At 49.5% G+C, this 21851-nt stretch overlaps 1 protein-coding gene across 1 annotated transcript; it reads left to right on the top strand.

Annotated features, from left to right (window-relative positions):
* Positions 1–7173: 7173 nt before the first annotated feature.
* On the top strand, positions 7174–8010 carry LOC136552434 (protein S40-6-like). The gene has a single exon (XM_066544001.1). The coding sequence runs from the start codon at positions 7309–7311 to the stop codon at positions 7873–7875; it is 567 nt and encodes a 188-aa protein (XP_066400098.1). The 5' UTR covers positions 7174–7308; the 3' UTR covers positions 7876–8010.
* The last annotated feature ends 13841 nt before the right edge of the window (positions 8011–21851 follow it).

Below are 21851 nucleotides of genomic sequence, written 5' to 3'. Positions count from 1 at the left end.
TGGCACCACTGCAGGACCGCTTGGCACCACTCCTGGAGTGCTCAGCACCCCTCCTAGAGTGCTCGGCACCACCCTAGGAGTGCTCGGCTTTGTTGTTGGAGTGGTCAACACCTCCTCTCTAGTGTCTCCACCACTGTGGATAACCAAGTGCTCGACAATGAAAGTGCTAGTGAAGCCGCCAGCTTCCCCTGTGCCCGGACTGTTCTAGTCTTAGGTCGCCTTCTTGTCGAACACGACATCGTGCGAGACAACCACCTTGCCTCCACGTGGGTCATAGAGCTGGTACGCCTTGATACCTTCCATGTAGCCCAGGAGCACCATCGATGTTCCTATCCTCTAGCTTGGTGAGGACTAGCTTCGTCTTCCTGACGTGGCCAATGCAACCGAATGTTTGGAGGAAGGACACGCTCGGCTTGCGTTCATACCAAGCTTCGAACAGCGTCTTGCCCTTCAGGGCATTGGTGGGCGCGCGGTTGAGGATGAACGCCACCATGGTCATCACCTCACCCCAGAACCTTGTTGGCATGCTCTTGGCCTTCATCATGGATCGAGCCATGCCGACCATCGTCTGGTTCTGCCACTCCACCACGTCATTCTACTATGGTGCGTACGGCATGGTGTGGTGTCGCACCACACCCTGATCCGCGTAGTACGCAGCGAACTCCACCAAAATGAATTCACCGTCGTGATCAGTCTGTAGCACGTGTAGCTTCTTGTCGCTCGCCACCTCCACGCGCACCTTGAACTTCTTGATCGCCTCCACCGTCTCATCCTTGCTCATCAAGAGTTGTAGCCAAATATAGCGACTGCAATCATCCACGAGCAGGAGAAAATACCATCGACCACTGTTTGTGGCTGGCGTGATTGGCCCACAGAGATCACCGTGGATGAGCTCGAGAGCGTTCACCGTGCGATACTTGATCGCATTTGAGAACGATAGCCTCCTCTGCTTCTCGGCCAGGCAACTGTCGCACAGCTCGCCTGTGTGCTTGATGTGGGGCAGCTCTTAGACCATCTTCTCTAGCCGACCGAGCATATTGAAGCTAAGATGGTCGAACCGGACATGCCATAGCCATGGCTCCTCGGTGTACCATGCTGTCAGGCACACCAGCTGCTCCACCTTCAAGTTGAGCAGGTACAACTGGTTCTAGGACCTTGTCACCATGGCAAGAAGGCGCTCCTCCCAGTCCCTGATCCTAAAGACACCGTCTTTGATCAGTATCTCGCTACCACGCTCATCTAGCAGGCCAATACTAATGATACTTGAATGCAGCTATGGGATGTAGTACACATTCATTAGCGCATGGTGCACCACCCTTGAGCCATCACCGAACTTCACAGTGCTGGTCACATTGCCATCGAGCTCGGAGAAGGCTTCCTTGGAGCCTATCATGTAGTTGCTGGCGTCGAAGTCCAAGTACCACTGCTTCTCCTGTTCGTCGCCCACACGTCCGAGGTGGACTTGGGCGCACGGTTCATCAAGGTTGACAGCCTTTAGAGCCTTCCCAGGCCCTTCCACCACCATCACCTCTTCCTTCTCCTTAACCTCAATGTCGTGCAGTGCACAGAACGTCGCCATCAGGAGAGTGGCCTCATCATCCTCATCAACCAACGCTAAATGAGCCTCAACCCTTCTTCTCCTACTTACGATTTAGGCACTTCTTTGTCCAATGGCCCGTCTTTCCGCAGCGTCAACAGGCGTTGGGGTCGACCTTCTTTTTTTTCTTGTCCGGAGAAGCCTTGTCGTGACGCTTACCATCGCCGCCACAGCTGAAGGAGGCTTCCCCGGAGTTTCTCTGGGCAACCCTCTCCTTCTCTGTCAGCAGCAGCTTGCTGCTGTCCATCGTTGTTGTGGCCTGCTCCATGCGCTCGTCCACCACCCGCAGACGACCTGTCACATCCTCAATGGTGAGGGTGGACAAGTCTAGCATCGTCTCTATGGAGAGAGCGATCACTTGGAGACCATCTATCCTTTATCGATGGTGACGCTGTTGCTCCTCGGCTTGCTGATGAGTGACTATAGGTGGAGGGAGAAGTCCTCCACCAATTCACCATCATTGAACTTGAGGATGGCGTACTCCTGCTTCAACAGCTGGGCCGTCACCTTCTTTGCGTGTCCGTATCCGACGTGAATCGCTGCAATGGCCTCTCACGCCTCCTTAGCGGAGTTCTTCGCCCCCAACGGCTCCCTGTACTCCGCTGGCACAACAACGAGGATAGCCTCCAACGTTGATATGTCGTCGTCTTCATTGTCGGTGCCCTTGTTAATAGCATTTCAGAGCTGTCGACCTCTGAGCTTGACCTTCATGATCACCGCCCACTCATCACAGTTGGTGCGAGTTAGCGTCGGCCAATTGGTGCCGCTGACCTCCTGCACCGTGCGCACGACGACCTCCTGTCGTGGCTGGGCAGCCACAGTAGCGCCGCTGCTGTCGCCTATCTCGCGCTTGTACGGCTCTGATACCCCTTATTAGCCCCTGGATCACCGGTACGAGTGAGCCGACCACTCACCAGTGTTGTCGACCACACACTATGGCTAGAGGTAGAAGAAAGGAGGAAGAACAGAGCGCGCACACATACAGCACATGCACCAGCGTTGACCCGGAGCTCTGCAGAGGAGATGGTAAAACTGAACTCGCTCTCTTTACTAAGTTGCAGTGGGAAACTATATATACAACTGTACTCATCTAATTCTAGTACACAGACATGTTAGGCTGTCATGCTGCTACAATGACTAAATGTGACAACAGAGCTGACTTTGACGCATGCCCCTGCTGTGGCTACAGTGCAACAGGGGAGCCTTTCGGCGCCTGTCTCTGACGCGCGTTCATATAGGAGAGCAGCAAATTACTTAACAATGTCCTTTGTTTAAGCGTTTTGAAGGTTGGATAAAAGAGTATTGCAGCTTCCTAATAATGCTAGCTAGTGTTGTACAAGTATAAACATGCCTTGAAGTCTTCAATATCACTTGCTTTTCATCATCATATACACCAGACAACAGAGAAGGAATGCTAGTTGAACCACTTTAAGTCATTACTCATATTTCGTCACTCAAGAGTTAATCTGAACATACAGGCAACAGTTCATCATCGGTACAGTTTTGTCCACTTGCTGTCAGATTATCAGGGCTTATTAACTAAGCTCGAATGCAGAGTTTTAACATGATTCTCTGTTTTTTTTTTCCTGTTGCAAATACCAAATCCAAGTATTTTCTCAAACACGGAAACGGGCTAGTAATAATTTGTTCTAGTGGTGGAGTAGTCGCCATCTGAATCCTCTGAATTTCCAGCTGATCATTAGGCTGACTTGTAATCATGAACCATATCACAACCGAAGAACGATTAGCAGTTAGCGTATGCCATTGCTACCTCTCTGAATAATAATACACCGTGTTACAGTACTAGTACTACATCCCTGAAATGGTCCTCTCACCTTGTATGATTTGTCCAAATATTGCAACCTTCAGAACAAACCATGACGGCATATATATGTATATATATCCAAGTACGTTGCAGCTTCCAATCTAACTCCGGCTTAGTACTAAAAATTAATTTTCTAATAACCACCGATCCTTTTAAATTCCCAGATTAAAAAGATGGTGCAGGTTGCGGTGCTCTTAAAACAATCATGGGATGGTAGTGCCAACCAATGCAAGCTAAAAATGGTTCAGTTCAGACTCGAGAGCTGCATCGAATTCAACTGTTAATAAGATGGACCTTTGATTAGTTGCAGTATATCTATCCGATCAATCATGCATTATCGATTATACTCCAACCTCTAAATGACCTGAGATCTAGGTCAACAATTCCCGGTTGGCGGTTGGTTGGGAATATATGCCGGGTTGGTCCGGCCACCTGACTGATTGGTTTCTTTGGGACCGCCCGCCTCACACCCCCACATCGCCGCCACCGGCCAGGAGTTGGCTGGTCGCGTTCGCCGCCGGCTGGCTAGCTGGCTTGCTTCCCGTGGAGGCGGAGGCAACCCAACCGAGCTCATTTGACCACCAGCGCGCTGCCTTTTCAGTGTTTGACATTGTGATGGTACTGGCGATCGATCAGTTTATTTTCTGCCTGTGAACTGTGATTGTGAAGTCGTGCTGTTGTTGGGACCTGGGACTTGGGAGGACGATTGATTCTGATTGGGACGCTGAGTCGCTGACGCCGACGTGGCCACAGAAACGAAACTGTGCATACTGCAGCTATCGCAACAAGTTCCGTCGTTTATGTGCAAGCTTGAGTGCTTTACATACACTGCGTGATGCACTCTCGGTACAAGACAAGGCCGGGAAAGTGTTTGGTGGTGGAATAAGAAGGTTCCTTCATAAACAGAATGCTAAGTTAGTTTGCATAACAAGAACGCAGGCATTATTGTATTAATTATTAGGATGGTATATCGTATATGTACACACATTTCCATTTTTTTTCTTTTGTGTTGGCACAGAATGCTCGGATTCTCTTTTTTTTTTGCGAGATGCCCTAGAGAAAGTTGTAAGCATACCACGGATTTAAAAAAAATGATCATGTGCTTGTGAGTTGAGAGTAAACGTTTTTTTTTTTTTTGATAAAAGTTGTAGAGTAAACGTTGTTGACTTGTTGGTTCTGCTGTTACATTCGTCTTGGATCGCTTAGATGAGGAAAACCCAAGTGAGGCGGCCTACAAGATGAGACGTTGGGCCTGTATGAGTGAGTAAAGTGTTTTGAGGAGAGAGACTAGCCTGGGCCTTGTGTAAGTGTGGATGGACGTTGGAACTGGAAGAAAAGCCCAATCGGCCGTGAGCTGATCACACGACGACGGGTCCCGGCCTGGCGAGAAATTGTCGTTGGGGCAGTTTCACATTCACTGCGATGGGCTCGGCAAATCATGGACCATACACTGGAAGCTTAGGCCGGATTGAGAGCGGCCCACTTTGTCTTTGCTCGATTGCGTCTCTCTTTTTTTTTTTTTAAACTCGATTGCGTCATTTTTAAACCAACGATTCGTTTTGGCATTGGATTTTGGGTGCTCCTGTACAGGAGCTTTGTATCGATGTTTGTTGAGGCTACACAGGTTGTTGGTTTTCTGTTTCTGTAGACTGTAGAGGCTTTATGTTTCTGCATGGGTTTAATTTGGTTGAAACAACTATGTTCTCCGTATCCTTTGCGTTCGTACGCGTACCCGTACCAGTTCATGTATGTTTTTCCATATCCTATAATACAGGCGGGTGACTACGATGTAACGAATTTTCATCTTGCTTTCGTGTTATATATGTAATTCACAGCAGTATTGAATAATGGACAACTCATCATACCGGTCATTATAGTAATAAGCTTTAACGTTTGTTGCATTGCCACATGTATTTTCAGTGTATAATGTTTATATGTATAGTGCTATACTTCCTAATTGATATCTGACTTGTATGCACGGGATGTCAAAGGCAGGGTTTTTTGATTCAGCTATATTAATTAACAGATGATGCTGATGGGATTCCAGTACGTTCCAGGAAATGTTTAATTCTTATAGGATTACAAGACTATATTAAGAACATCACAGGCAAACCATGGAAGTAGAACAGGGGGTCATAGTGAACACGCTACCGTAGCTCTGAATTTTGCGAAGGAATATATATATATATAACTTCAAATTATATTTTTCTAAGATATATTAATTATATAAAATTATATTTTTTGTGGAATTAAATAAAAATTATAGATCTCGACGAGATCTACAACTTTCTAGTTTTGAGTTTTTTCATTTGAAGTCGTTAAGATGCTAAAAAAATAATGACATATTTAGACTTAAGGGTATTTTCGACTTTTCACACCTGCAGTTTGACGGTGTTACAACCCAAACTGACGGCAGTGGCATGGAGGGCACAAAAAAGTTGGAGCAGTGGCGCTGAAGACCGCTGAACTTTTCCAGAGACACACAGAGCATTGCGATCTTTTTTAATGGCACACAAGGATTCCCCCCATTTAAAATCTTGACCAATTCTTAAACCAAGGAGCTTAGAAATATAGTCCTAAACCAACTTAGCCACACAACACTCAAAAAATAAGCGGTTGATAGATTCTTTCTCACTACACGGAAGATAAGTATTATCATTAACAGTTCTCCTTTTTGCCAGATTATCCCGAGTTAAGAGCTTGTTTTTAGACAGGAGCCATGAGAAAAACTGCACTCTTAGAGGGATAGGTAACTTCCAAATTGAACTAATAAACACTGGAAAATTCCCCTAAAATTGACAACAGCGTAGAAGGATTGTACCGAATATTTTCCAAAAGAAATATATGCCCAGATAATTTGATCCTCCTCTTTAGAGAGGGTGACCTCACTCATCAAATTCACCAACTCCCACCAAAGGTTCATACCTTGTTCAGACACTGTCCTTCTAAAAGTAAGCATCAAATTGTCACCATCCCAGACCTCTCTCACAGACTTTCCCTGTTGTTCATTAATGACATATAGGGCCAGTATAAAATAGCTAAACTTGTATTTCTCAACGACTGATCCTCCCAAAATCTCACCTTATCACCCTTTTCTAGATTCCAGTCAGTGTATACCGATTTTAGCAGCCTGCATAGCCCACACCAATCCTTTCCAAAAAGGAGAGGTTCCTACTGAAGAACAGCACATGACATTTAGTTTATCTGTCCTGTATTTATAATCCGCAATTTTAGTCCACATAGCAGTTTTATTAATATCTCTTAGAAAAATTATATCTTTTTTACGGTATTAAATAAAGATAATTTTTATATGAAAATTATAGATTTCAGTTAAATCTATAACTTTCTAGTTTTGAGTTTTTTCATCTGAAGTCGTTAAGATACGAAAAAAAATCAATGGCATATTTAGATCTAAAGGTATTTTCGACTTTTCACATATGTAGTTTGACACCATTAGAGCCCAATCTGACGGTAGAGGCATGAAGGGTAAAAAAAAGGAGTAGTGGTGCTAAAGTCCGCCGAACTTTTTTTGATGGGTCACACGGAATTGAAATATTTTCAGTCTGTTCGGTTGGCTGGTTCGTATCATTGCTGGTTCGTGAAAAAGTACTGTTGGCTGATTTATATGAGAGAAAAATACTATTCCGACTAAAAATTTACGATTGTTTACGATAAGCCATAGCCAAACGATCAGCCTGTTTATAATGGCTCACGGAAATTTCCTCCAAACCTTAACCAAAATCCCCCTCCCCTCCACTCGCTTCCACACCTTCCACCTCGGCTCTCTCTCTCTCTAATCAGGTCAGGACCCAGGAGGGAGGTCTCGTGCGCGCCCGGCTTGCCTCTCCTCGCCGCACGACGCGTGCGCGGTCCGGTCCCGTCGCTGATGGCCAAGGCGCGCAGGCCGCCGTTCGCCGCCGCGGAGCGGTTCCTCGGCTTCCCCCGCGGCGGGCCGTCGCCGGGGGCCGTGGCGCCGGCGCCCGCCGCCTTCGACGACCTGCGGGACCTCGCCGAGGCCGACGTCTGGTACTCGGCCGCCGCCGCCGACCCGGGGAGCCCCTGCCCCGCGGCGTCCCGCCAGGTGGAGGCGGAGGGCAGGAGCACCGGGCAGCGCGGGGCCCCGCGGCGCGGCGTGCACGGCGGGCTGAGCCAGGCGTTCGGGGACGGGCCCGGGCGGCAGGTGGCGGCGTCGGCGCCCGTCGAGGTGCCCGCGTGGCCCGCCCGCTTCGCCGTCCCGGACGCGGAGCCGGCGCTGCTGTTCGAGATGGAGATGGGGGACGACGACGAGGAGGACGGCAAGCGGGGCGCCGGCGGGTGGGTGCCGCCGCACGTGTACCTGGCGCAGCGGCAGGCGCGGGCGTCGGTGGTGGAGGGCGCCGGCCGGACGCTCAAGGGCCGCGACATGTCGCGGGTGCGCGACGCCGTCTGGAGCCGGACGGGCTTCGACGGATGATAATGAACGAGCAAGCGACCCTGGACAGACAGATTTTGATCTGCTTTTGCTTCCTCTTCTTCTTCTTCATTGCCTCTCAGATTTCTCTCCTTCCTCTTCTTTGTTTTTTTGGATGAAATGGAAATTTTGTAACAAGGCCGGTGTGCTTGTTTTGGCCTCCGATCCATCGGCGATTTTAGTAGTAAAAATCAATGGCAAAGAAAGAAAGGAGCTAAGCTCAGGAGAAAGTTAAATGTGCCTTCACTTAAGCTCGTTAGCTCAGCTCATGTGAAGGAACGTGGTGTGTCATCTGTACTACTAGTATCGGAGTATAGCTCAACAGGTACATTGATTGGTTGAATAATAATCTGCTTACTGATTGGGCAGTTGGGTACTGGCTGTGGCCTGTGGCTGGCTCCCACTCCAATTGGTTGGAACCCTCCTACTGATTCCCTTGGATACTCTTCTCAGATTTTCTAGTACAAGGGGGAAATAAAAGGAGGGGCCATGTGTTGTGATCCAAAGCTGAAATTTTTATATGTTTTTCTCTCCTGCTGATGCGCATGGACTTGTCCAGTTAATTCTTCTCATAGTTTTTGAAGATGCGAAGCACCGTTTTAATAATAATTTTAATAAAAATGATGAGCAGACAGAAAGATCGAAATCAACCTATTCGTTTGCTCGTAAACGATCGTAAATTTTCAGCCGAAAATAGTATTTTTTTTCACACTAAACCAGCCGACAATAAATAATCCACGATCCTTTACGGCCTCCCGAAAAGGCCGCATGATGATGAGTTGGGCGATGCCGACACTATCAAATCGTGAGACGTGCGTTGGTCGTTCTCCCCCGCCCGGCCGGGCTCCGAATCTCTGGTCGATCGAGTTCCCGCCCGCCATGGGAATCGCGGTCATGTACAGTAGAAGGGAGGGGGCGTCCCATCGCCCTGCCGGCTGCATATGCCTTTGGCTTGAGCTTGACGAAGGGCCCGGGACGTGAGTGTATTTTGTTCTCTACTGCAGCGAGCGCGCGGATCGCCGTCAGCGCGCCACCGTGCATTCAAGCCAAAGAGAAATCATTATTACGGCTCCCTTCTCCATCTTATCTTACGGCGAGAGATGGCCACGAAAACGCGTTCGCCACCAAAAGCGGACGACTTGCTTTGATAATAAAATAGTGTCGAGTTGCAATTCGAGCATGTGGACAAGCTCAAACGGATAATAAATTGCTATTTTTATACTGCGCACAGGTAGGGACGGATATAGGAGGAGCTGCGAAGAGCATTCCTCAGGGCTATCCGACGTGCTTCCTGGAATGTGCACAGGTAGGGACGGATATACTCAAGGGTTTAGTTGCTTTATACAGTATATATCCACCACGATAGTCGATAGTGCTAGAGATAAAGATCCGCTAAAAAAAAGAGAGACAGATCACAGATGGGATGTGCCCAAAGACATCTAAAGCTTGCACTGCATATCCTGATTTTAACGGAAGTATCTTCTTATCCACTGCTCCCAATATTTCAGATTACTCCATCTGTCCTCCAGTATAAGAGGTTCAAACGATTTTCATACAAAGAATAAAGAGCTTGGCAAAGATCATCTTGCCTCTCACAATTAGGATAAGAGAGTAGTTCAGTTGTTAGACTGTCTCCAACAGACTATGCATCACGCTACGTATACCCAAAATGGCCGGTTCACAGTGAAAAAACAGTATCCAACATATTAGGCAAATGAGGGACTTATTTTGCGTCGAAGGTGAGAGGGAACTCAAATCCGCGTTTGTCTTTCTCCTCGACCCAAATCCACGCCGTCGACCATTGTGTGCCTGTAGGAGACCGCGTAGGAGGCCCCGGGGTGGGGCGGCTCGTGGACGACAACGGCGAGGCGGTCCCGTGACGGGGAGACGCCGGCATAGCCAGGTGGGCCCGCGGACGATGACTGCGAGTCGGGCCTGCGGAAGACGACAACGAGGTGGGCCCGCGGACGACGACGGCTAGTCGGGCCCATGATGGGGAGCGACCGACACGGCGAGGCGGGTCCATGGCGCGGCCGACGGGGAGGGAGGGAGGCTCGATGCTCGGTGAGGAGGGAAGGAGGCTCGGCGCTCGGCGAGGAGGGAAGCGGGCGGCGCATGTAGGGATCTGCTCGGCGGGGATTTACTCGGGTGCTCTCCTTTTGGGTCTACCGTTGGAAAACGGAAGGTTTAGGTGCGTGACCTTTTTTTTTCATGCGTAACTCAAACAAACGAATGCATCTCGTATTTAGGTGAGGGCTCTTGGAGATAGTCTTATATTTTTTTCAATTAATCAGTACGTGCTGGTTGTTTTGATTGAGGCTAAGTTAAAAAAACTACTTCAACGGTACTTTTCAGCGAATAAAATAATATTTTTCTTTCGTAACAAATTAGCGTAAAAATCAGCATAAATTAAATTTCTGCGAAACGAAGAGGGCCCCTGCATGAAGCTAGTGAAGTCGTTGCAACAAAATAAACTAGGGGCCGAGAGGTTGAAACCGGTAAAGTGTCTTGGAGTTTCACCTGGCTATTGCTACAGTGACTTGTCGCTGTTGAAGTTGAAGCCTATCGTGAAATGTGAAGCCATATCAAAGAGACGTACTATTCTCTTAAAAAAAATAACACAAAGACTATCTTCAACAACAACACCTAGAATATAAAGCTCATTCGTCTTTTGGGTAGCGCTATAGATAAAAGGTTTAATACCTATTCGATATTTTCTTCAATGACAAGACTCAAAAGAGAATTCTTTTTACAAATGAGTTTTCCAGGAGAGAAGATGCCCATATTTAAATTGTGTCTCTTAGATAATCTAAAATAGGTCTCTATATAGATACTCTGTTAGAGACTAATTTTGAGTCTATTGCTACGTGTGTTGTTCGTCGTTGGAGAGTCTAATCGGCGTTGCTGTGCGGTCCGGGCTAAATAGTTGAGAGTTTGGATGGTAGTTTAATAATTCGATGAATATTTTCAGATTCAGACAAAGCATGACAACTGTAGATCTGTAGTCCATCCAATCCAGGAGGAGACGTAGCGAGGCATCGCATCGCGGGCGGGAGGCGACGACGACGATCGCCGGGCCGACAGGCCGAGGGAGGCAGACCACCAACAAAGCGAGGGGACCTCGGCGTGGAGCCCCGCCGGTACACACGATGCCCCGCAGGCCCGTGTCTGGCCGGGGGCCCTCCTGCTTTTCGGGGACAAGGACGTCTCGTCGTCCTGGCTGCCATGGCGCGCGGTGCGTGAACCGTGAACCAGGCCGCGCTCCCGCCGGAACCGTCGCTAGCTCCACTGTGGCGTCGTGACTCGTGTCGTGTGCTGCACCGTCGTCCGATCTGCGCTCTGCCGTTGTTGCCGCCCTCGCTCGGAGACGGAGCATAGCGAGCGATTCTTGGCGGCTTGCTCGCGCGCTCCGGGCCAAGCGATTGACGAACAGTGACCCCCCCCGCCTCCGGTAGCTAGCTCCCGTCGTCGCTGCTGCGGCTGGACCCGCTCGGCTCGCGGAATTGGTCGAGCGGATTTCGCAAAATCTCGTTCGATTTCGCCAGTGTCGTTCTTAGGGGGGTTCGGTTCAGGGCTCATGGTGGCTCAGCTTCACTGGTGCAGCGAAAGCGAACCGTACCACTGTACCAGGAACATTTTGCTTTTTTATGTTTGAGGAACTGTTGCTGTGTTAAAGTAAAATACAACATATTAAAGGATTTGTGTGAATTCCTTAGAACTAAACAATTAGCCGTATTATTATTGTTACCTGGAAGGAACCGGTTAATAGCTTCTTACATAGTAGTTGGTAAAGGCAACAACACATCTGTCTAGTCAGTCAGTTTTTAACAGCGCACTGTGAACTCTAAATGATCCTGACAAACCCTAAGTAACACCCCTTGCGACACCAAGTACCGTACTAACACTTTGCTTCTCTTGTCTTTTTTGTTTGGGAAGAAGCCATGAAACTGCCACGACATTGTCCTGTGCCGGCACCACAGCCTCACTGCGCCCGCCCCATCGAGAGGGACACTGTCGCCCGGCGGCCCGTGCAGCCGTGCCTGTGCTCATGCATGCACCTGCACCTGCCCTCCATCCTCCAAAGGCGCGCGCACGCGTGGATTTGTTCCTTTCCTCCGATGTCCGATCCCCAGGACCCCCGGCGGGCCGGTCCGGGGCTCGTGACATGACACCAGCGGGCAATAAATTAAAGCCGTTCAGCGGTTTCCTTCCTGCACGCCGTATGTATTGTGGATCACGGGCATTTTTTATACTTCTGTGTGCCTGCCCGTGACATGTGTATGCGCCTTGTTTCATGTACTGACTGAACTACTAGTATTTGCCTTCCGTGTTCCGTTTCCGTCGCTAAAGATGATGTGATTTGGCGACGCTGACAGTGGGAAAGTTCACCTTTTTCTTTAGTATAGGAGTATATACTACTATAGACGATGGTGAATTGGTGCGTGCATGTGCTTAGCAGCCGCCCATAGCTTTGCTTTGACTCGGCGACTGGAAAGGCATGTTTAGATATTGGAGCTAAAAATTAGTCTAAATTAACTTGATTAGCCATTTAATTAGCTGCAACTAACTAAATATTTGGTTTAAAGAAATAGTTCACCTATCCTATCTGTTTGGATAGGCTAGAGCTAAAAATTAGTTGGCTAACAATTAGCACTATACATAATTAAACATGTTCAAAGTAAAGTCTTCTGTGAATGAAGTAAATCATATACAACGCCAAATAAGCTGATTACACAAATCACTAAATCAGGGACGAGGCTAGATGCTGGGCACCGGCTGACAGAAGCATTTTCTGACAATGTTGGCCGGTGTACGGTTTTAGTTCCTTTTTTTTTCCCTTATTTGGCCTAGTTCTTAGTTTTTTTTTTCTAGAGCTTCGTTATGCTTCTTAGTTGGTTGCAAAGTACCCTTGCTACTTTAACGTAATCTTGCTTATGGATCATTTTTATGGTGGCAAACCTCATTTTTACGTTAAAGGAGCCATGTTAAGTTTCATAGTGTACTTATTTATGGTTATAGATGATGCCATGTTCGCTTCGCTGAAAAGTCAAGCTGAAAAGTACCGTTGACTGATTTGTTGTGAGAAAAAAATATTGTACCATGGTTGATAAATTCAAACGAACATTCCGGGACCTTCTCTATAAAGTTAGTCAAACCTAGGTATAATTAGGATAAAGATTAAGAAAACTCTAAAAATTGAAGGAGTAACTCACCAACTTTTTTTTTCTATGAAATATAATTTAGAATAACCCTATACACTTACATATAAATTAATCACATCTACCATTATGAAATATTACACAAAGTAACCATTAGATTTACATCTAAACTATACACATATGTCATTATGAAATATAATTCAAAGTAACACATTTAATTTGTATCTAAATCATCCACCTAGTCATAAAAATAAACTAAAATAACCCCTCAAACCTATGTATAAATACTAATATAAGCTACTTTGCAAACTAATTGAATAAATATAAAATATGGTGTGTGTGTGTGTGTGTATTCTAAATTACACCTTATACCACTATTAAATCAAAACTAATTAAGCATAACGCTATGTGGCATCAATAAACTAAGTAAACATAAATATATTAGGATAAATATTATTTTAGTAGTTATCAAGCGTGAAAAATGTTTCCTTGACAAACCACGTCTCAATGGCGGCATTGACGATTCACTCTAGGTTATATTAATATTTTATGATAACAAAATTTGCAAGTTGCTATTTTTAAATAACTTTATACATTTTGAATGAAAGATTACGTCATATCAATACTGGTAATTTAATTTTAAGTGCTCTATATTTATAAAACAATATACTACAAATACAATTCTAGATAGAGCAAATTAAACATCTTGAGTGTCGCATGTCCAAGCTTAATCAACTATTTATGTCAATATAGTAATTAAGAGTATAGCCGAAGACCTATAGTAGTTTTTAATAAAAGAAAAATGTATAAAATTTAATAAAGGAGGCCATAAGCAAGAGTTTAAATTAAAATATTGTCGATGCAGAAAATGACCAACAAGTAAATATTTGTAGTTTTGCCGTACATTGTGATCGGAGGTGGCCTAGCACTCAATGACACAGAGTTTATACTGGTTCAGACAACGTGTCCTATGTCCAGTTTGAGTCGGTTGGTAACTTTATTCCTAAGTCTAGGTGCTCGAAGTTTGCAGTGAGGTTACAAATGAGAAGGAGAAAGATCAGGGGTACAACAGGTCCTGTCGGACTCCGGTTGGGAGGGCCGAGAGTGATAGGAGCTTCGCTATGAGCTAAGTATTCAAGCGTGTGCCCGAGGTTCGAACCTAGTGGTTCTGTGGTTGTGAACTAGTAAACTTGATCGATCTAATGAATCTGAAATCACTTGAATATTGAGAGAGAGCGCATCCTCTTTTATAGATAAAGGGGATGGCCTTACAAGTGAGGGGGAGAGAGTACGTATGCTTTTGAGCCTTGCTGTCCACACTGGCAGGTACAAGATGATGGTAGACGTCCACAATACTGTTGAATGTCAGATACACGTGGGAGGTGGTGTTGTCTTCTTCGGGCATGGCAGACGTCGGCGCCTGCCACACTGTTGATACCTGAGGTAGGCAATGGGTTTTTACCATGTTCGTCCGGTACGGTAAAAGCCGGCGCCCACAACACTGTCGATGCCCAAAGGCATGTGGGGGGCTTACTGTACGGGAGTTAATGACGCCCATAATACTGTAGAGGAAAATGTCGGCACCTACAACACTGTTTGTGTTAGGGAGGTTGCAGAATACTGTTTTTGCAGGTGTACAGGGTATGGTCCCCGGTATCGTATTTTGACTTTGTGCACACTGCCTTGCTTTCTCCGTTCATTCCCCAGTCTTTTCTGAGCGGGCGTCCCCGGTCGGTTGGTCCTAGTCGGTTCTGATCGCATCAGTCGGAGATGAGCAGTGAGTAGGGTTTTTTGCATACCCCTAGTCGAACATGGGGTCGGAGTCAGAAGTAGTGTTTTGGCCAGGCCTTCTGGTCGGAGAGGCCGTCCAGAGGTGGGCTGGAGACCAAAGTGAGCCCTCTAGTCGTAGAGGTGGGCCGGAGTTGAAAAATAGGCGTCGCTCCTCCTCGGCCAGACCTTCCGGTTGGTGATTGGATCGCCCTTCTGGCCTACTGTTTACATACTTGGGCTGGCCCATAAGTTGCATGTGCGATGCTTAGTTCCCAAGCCCCCGGGCCGTTCAGGGCCCGAATCGTCCGGGGGGCTCGTGCGTATGGAATGAGTGCGCGTATAGATGTATGAAATAATTTATAAAGAAATAGAGGGGGTCGGTAGTGTTACCTTAATGACTTGAGTGACGGGGTTTGGAGAGCTCCAGTCAGAAACGTCCGATCGGGACCTATGCTCGTCGTTCGTGACAGAGTCAGCATGGCCTACATGGGGCATACCTTTGCTCCTAACCTGTCCCTTGGTGTGTTTTCCTAAGTCGTTCGATCGACTTTTTGGAAGTCTGATGGTCTCTCCTGGCAGAGATCCTATTTTTGGGGTTTTCCAAGTTCCGCCTGGGAAAGCGGAGGACCGCCTACGTGCGGTGGCGCTTTGGTTCTTGTGCCCGTCGTGCGGTAGTGGTTGGCGTGCAGTAGTGGTGGACCATACCCAGGCCACATCCCATCTGATCAGGAGTCGTTCCATTAGGCAAGGCACGTCTCATCGCTCAGGGCGCGTCTTATCTGCATTAAATTGGAAAGAGAGGTTTTTTTGCTCCACCGTTTTGTCTTTCCCGATCGGCGTGCCTTCCCCTAACTGTTGTACCCTTTTCCTTAAGTAGGAGAAGGGAGAAGGTTTTTGCCCTGTTCTTTTGCCTATTCCTCATCTGCCGCCTCCTTTTCTCTTCCTTCTTGCCAAGAGCATTCTTGAGAGCCGTGGCGGTTTCTAGAAAAGAAAAGGGAGAGAGTGAGGGAGAAGGGAAAAACTAACAAATCCTTTTGCGATCCCAGGGTGAAATGTCGGACTAGAGGTCATCCACTATGAGGGAGTCGGTGTTGAAGGCCTTCGCCGTGAAGGGATTTCTGTCGTCGAAGGAGGTGGTGCACTAGAGGGCTCTTGGGAGGGAGGTGTTTCCGCAACCTCGGCCCGGCGAGGTGGTTCCCTTTCTCGCCTTCCATGAGCGTAGGTTAGGATACCCTACGCACTTGTTCCTATGCGGACTCCTTAATGAGTGGGGTCTAGACCTACAGCACCTCCATCCGATAGGGGTGCTGCACATTGCCGGCTTCGTTACCGTCTACGAGGCCTTCCTCAGGATGGAGCCACACGTGGACTTCTTCTGGTGGTTGTTCTCTAGGAGAGCTTTGACGGTGGGGAATCCGCCCAAGGTCACGCCGGTGGGGGGTTTCGCTCTGTAGAGAAAACCAAGCGCGGGAGGCTCGTATCCCACGTATATCCCCTACGACTCTAACCAAGGGTGGCATGGGGAGTGGTTTTACACCAGGAATTCGATGGAGGCATCGTTCCCAGCGTTCACCAGAGGAAGGCCAGAGAAGCAGGATTGTTGGTCGTGCAGTTGTTCCCGTCGGGAGAAGAAGAAGGTGGAGATCATCGAGGAGGAGCTCCAAAAGCTCATGCAGCATGGCCTTGATGGGGTGCGGGTGTTCCACACCCTCTACCACTGCTCGATTGTGCCATTGGTGGAGAGGACGTAGCCAATGTGAAAGTACAATGGCCCGATGGACCTAGACTGTCTATCGTTGGAGGAGCTATCGGACGATGAGGTCTAGAGTCGCCTTGACCGGGTGCTATAGCTGAACCCAAAGAGAAGGTCGATGGAAGGCCTGCACCTTTCAACTTCACGATCGTGTCCAGACTGGTATGCTCCCTTCCCTTTAGTTCGTGCTTCTTCCTCTGCTTTCCTATTTTTTTTTATTTTGAGTTGCCCGTTCTATAGGGACTTGGAGTTTACAAGTCCCGGCCACACCTTCCCAAGGGATCGGAGGGCGTGGCTCGGTAGGCTGCCCAGAAGGAGGCGGCGGATGCTAGGAAGAAGAAGAGAACCAAGGAGGTTGGGCGGAAGCAAGAGAAGGAGTAGGAGATCACCTGACACATGAAGGTCGAGGAAAGAAGGAGCGACGTTGAGTCAGAGCTCGAGTCGGAGGCTCCTACTAAAGTTGATGACATGATTTTCTCTAAGGAGGAGGAAAGCCGGGAGGTCACTGTGACCTCGGCGGAGCATCATGACCCTATGGCGATGTTTGCTGCTGATGAGCAGGAGACGAAGAGGTGCGCGGTGGTTCCCATGCCGAAGAAGCGTGCGGCGAGCGTGGACGCCGTCGGTGAACGGGAGGCAAAGTGGACGCGGTCACCGCGCCCATTGGTGGCATTGCCGATCTCATCCCCGCCTACCACGGATGTGGCTGAGCAAGCCAGGCTGTTCGAGGAGCGGGCTAGTGCCCGTGCATCGCCAGGACCGGTGCCAGTGCATGACTCATAGCTGGAGGATGCCCCGCTTGTTGCTTCGATCGGGGCATCCCGAGCCGAGGGTCACGGTGACCCACAGGCCGACAGGAGCCGGTTGGGACGACTTCGTCCCCGGCTGAAGTGAGGGGCATGGGTCGTAGCCTGGGAGCGGTCCTTGCCTTGCAAGCCCATCGACATCGAGTCTTGCCTTCAGAGTCATGCCGCTTACCTCTCGGTATGTTTTTCTTTATTTCTCTTGATGTTGAGTCTTTTTGGAGTATGACTTATCTGCATTTTTTGTCAACGGCCACATGATGATGGGGTTGAGCATCACCCCAACTCCCATGTGGGAGGTTTGGAGGCCCACCCTGTAACGTGTCATGGCGAGCAGTGGGGGGAACATGGTGGTGGCAGCAAACCCTTCCCTTCTAGGGGTGGTGCCCCCCGGGTCAGTTGCTAGTACGGTGGCAGCGGTGGCGGTGGCATTGGCGGTGATCTCGGTGCTGACGGCGGAGTTCGCATTAGAGGTTACTCTTGCGGCCCCTCCTCCACCAGCCTGGGTAGAAGAGGACAGGGAGACCGAGCTCCCTGCCTTGCCAGGTGGAGGGCTGCATGGCTCACCCTCGTGGTCGGAGCTGAAGGCGCCTGGGGCAGATGTGGCAGGGACAGAGTCAGAACAGCCGACGGTGGCCTATGCAACCAAGGTGGTGGAGATCCCATCCGATAATGAGGCGGATGATATGGTGGAGCTACCGGTGTCGTCGTGGGAGCTGGCGGTGGTCTAGTCGGAGGCTAAGCCCTCCGGCGGGCTACCATAGGGTGACCTAGAGTGGCCCTACCCTGAGGACCCGGCAAAGGTGCGGTTCATCCTTCGTGATTCCTAGGGGTGTTAGCTCTAGGACATCCTTGGGGGAAAGGACTTGCCATGGTGTCTGAGCTCGTGAACCTGTCCGTGAAGCTCGAGGATGCCTAGGAGCGGGTTATGTCTGCCCAGCAGTTAGTCCAGGTCGACCTGTAGCTCACCATGGAGATGAGTTTCTTGTTTTTTTCCTCGACCTCTGAATCTCTTGTTGGTTGCCTCAGCATGCTTGCTTTTTGTAGGGTCTAAAGGAGATGTCATTCTATAAGTCCCGCTTCCTCCAGATGGAGCATGCTCGGGTGGCTGAGCTTGAGCATCAGCTAGAGTCCACCCGGCGCGAGTCCTGGGACCGGGCGGCCAAAGTGACCGTGGTGCGGGTGGAGGAGCAGCGTGTAGCGGAGCTGGCGACCACCACCAAGCGGGGGCTTGAGGCGACAAAGGCTTGCCAAGCAGAGACCGAGGCGGGGTTGTGGAAATCCCTAGGGAACACCGAGGCAGCGCTCCAAAAATCCCTAGAGGCCCTCGAGTCGGACTAGGACACCTTGGTGTCAGAGCAGAACACCCTGGAGTCGACGTGAAAGGCCCTAGAGTCAGAGCAAAAGGCTTGGTCGGAGGCAAACCGGAAAGTGCTCGCGCTTCGGGGCCGGGTGATGGGGACGGAGGAGGCGAGTGCTCGGCTGCGTGAGTAGGTGGCCCGATAGGTGGAGGAGTTCTCCACCCTTGAGAACTTCTGTCTCAGTACGTACCTTTTCTGTTGTTTGTCACGTTGGTTTCTTCCTTCAGCCTATTTCTGAGCTTGTCGCCCTTCTTTTAGGGCTGGGCAGAAAGGTGAAGTCATTGCAGCGGGACCTAGAGACGGTCAAGGCGACTTTTGTCCGAAATGTAGAGGAGCTGGCCAAGTCCTATGAAGAGCGACATGCTCTCTAGGGGGAACCTGACTAGATCCACAATGTTGCCTAGCTTGTCGTCTCGGAGGTCTTTAGGTCGGTGCTAAGTACCAGCGCGTCGGCTGTCCAGCTGGCGGAGGTCCCGGATGCAGTTCGAGACCTTATCACGAGTGGGCTGTTCTATGGAGTGTCGAGGGTGTTGACCTTGGTGGCGACGTATCACCCAAACTTGGACTTTGCCACTATCTATAGCGGGTATGCTGATGGCTTGAGCACGGAGGACATCCAATCGCTCGAGGAGAGCATGCTGTCGCCCATAAGGTTGGTGGCAGAGCAAGTCTCTGTGTAGTGGGTGATGGATGTCCGTCATGAAGACATGGCTAGAAGCATGCATCGAGGGGACATTGCCCAGCCTACGGATGACACAGAGCTTGGGTTAGAGGTGGACATCGCCCCGGCATCGACCGAGCCGAATGTCGTCCCGCCGGGGAGTTAGCAGCCCGTGCCTTCACCGCTCATACCGACAGCAGATGTCGCCGAGCCGCCCCAATAGCTTGTAAAGTATAAGTAGTTTAGTAGATGTAAAGAGATTAAGTTTGTGGGAGAGCCCCTATGTAAACGTTCTTGTGTGTTTTAATGACTACAATCGGTTTCGTTTTTTGGGATGGAGTCACCCCGTTCGGGGAAACTTATCCCTTTCGTTCCATAGTTTTCCCTTAACATAATTTTGTTTTTTATTATTTCTTTCTCATACTTGCCTGTTCGTCCCATAGGCTACAACCTTAGGAGCTCAGGGCGTGGCCCATGAGGCTCAGCTGCTCATAACCATAGGGAAAGACGAGGTGCGATCGGTCGAAATGGTTTAAAGCAAAGCTACATAATTTAAATTAAAGGAACAAACTACCCTTTTATTTGGGTAAGAAGGAGTTTCACCACATGATAGTAAACAAAAAAGAGTGGTAGTAGTTTACCCTCGTGGAGCCCCCGAGTGACCTAGGCCAAAAAGTGTTCGGGTCGGGGTGCTCTTATAGGAGCAAACACTAAGTATAAAATGGTAAGACTGAAATTTAGGGGAAGAAAAAATGACATAGCTATTCCAAGCGTTCGGTGAGAATGTCATCGTTGTCGTCCTTCAGTCAGTAGATGTCCGGTTGGATTACTTCAACCTTTAGTCATCCAGATCCTTGCCCGCTATGCCCCCTTTCTTGGCCGCTGCTTCTTCGCCTTTTCTGCCTTTGGCCCGCCAGCCTGTCGTAGAAGGTGCTTGAGGAGCTTGCAGTCCTTGTAGAGGTGTTTGATGGGGTAGGCGTGGTTGGTGCATGGGCTCTCCATGAGTTCAAGGAAGTGGCCTAGAAGGTCCTGCTGGGGGTGCTTGTCCGTGTGATTAGCCATGGCGACCGACGTAGAGTTGGCCGGTTGGCGTCGATCTTTTTTGTTCTTTTTCCCCTTCTTTGTGGAGGGGCCCTCGTCCTGATCCTGATGCTTGGCCTTGCCTTTACCTCGACCTCCATTGGAGCATGGCAGGAGTGGCACTCGCTGGAGGCGTTGGACAAAGGTCCATGGCCCTGAGCCATCAGGGTCGGGAGTCTGGTCGCTGCTGCGTGCGTCTCGGTTCGGCCCAAGCCACGCGTAGATAGGTGGTCGGTGCAGAGCGGTCGTCAAGTCAAGACAAGGCGCAGGTGTGACCCCTTATGCTACGCTCAATGATTATAGCGATGAGCAGGTGGAGTGACTCATTTGCTACGTCCCCCATTTCCCTAGTAGGGAGTGAGACTGTGAGTCGATGTCATGATACAGAGCTCTCCGCTTGTTGAATGGCGGCGGTCTCCACTAGTGCCCAAAGGTTGTGGTGGATTGCCTATTTCTAAGGATCATTTGGCTCGACCAGACCACGTAGAAGCAATACCGCAATGGTGATGTTCTGATTGGCCTGAGTGAAGTGTGGGGGATTGTTCCCCCTGTCCATGCTGTTGCGCTAGACCCGACGGGCATGACCTTGGGCGCCGCTCGCCGATCTATGCGCATGGGGCACAGTGTGGTGCGCCAAGTGCGCTGGCACAGTTGGTGGCTGGTGCAGCCACTGTTGTCGTAGTTCCTCGTCATGCTCCCATGTGAGCTCAGGGGTCTCCGCATGAGGGTCTGGAGGGGTGAGTCTGCAAGGACTCTGTTATCACCAGTGGCTATCCTAGAGCGTCCACCATAGTGCACTCCTAGGACGGATGGTGGCTAGGTGCCACATCATCGATGCTGGAGCCATCACTCTCAACATCGTTATCCATGAGGTCAAGGAAATAGGTGGGAGCGTAGCTCACCATCCCACAAATTCGGACATAATAGGGGGTGGCACCGGCATCCTTCAGAGCCCCTAGGCATACACATCTGTGGGAGACGCGAGGCCATAGGGGAACTAGTCATATGACGATCGCGGCGGGGACAATGGGGTCCCTTCGGGTGATCGGTGGAAGATAGAGAATAGCAAGTAAATAACAGTATGTACATTACTTACAATGAGGTTTGAGCAGAAAGTTTGCTCGGAATGAAGCGCAGATGCCTTGTTGTTGAAGTCATGCGTGCCGGAGTCGATGGGGGTGCCCCTCCGATGGGTGCCAGAACGAGTGGCTCCTCACGGAGGTGTAGTACGCTGAGCCGGTTGGCAATGAAGTCCAGGCTTCCAAGGAGGAAGGCCTGTGATGGCTCGAAGATGGGTGGAACCCACATCCCAATAGGTGGGAGTGCGGAAAACTCCAGTGAGCCGAAGCGAGTCGTATTGCCTGAGTCCGCCATGGCGAAGGTGGTGGAAAA

This window comes from Miscanthus floridulus, chromosome 4 (genome assembly GCF_019320115.1).
Source record: "Miscanthus floridulus cultivar M001 chromosome 4, ASM1932011v1, whole genome shotgun sequence".
Taxonomy (NCBI): domain Eukaryota; kingdom Viridiplantae; phylum Streptophyta; class Magnoliopsida; order Poales; family Poaceae; genus Miscanthus; species Miscanthus floridulus.
Note: the sequence above shows the minus strand (reverse complement) of the source record. Positions and strands in the feature narration are given on the sequence as shown.

Bases quoted from the DNA above. Each gene is read 5' to 3' on its own strand.
- LOC136552434 (XM_066544001.1), top strand. From the start codon at position 7,309: ATGGCCAAGGCGCGCAGGCCGCCGTTCGCCGCCGCGGAGCGGTTCCTC.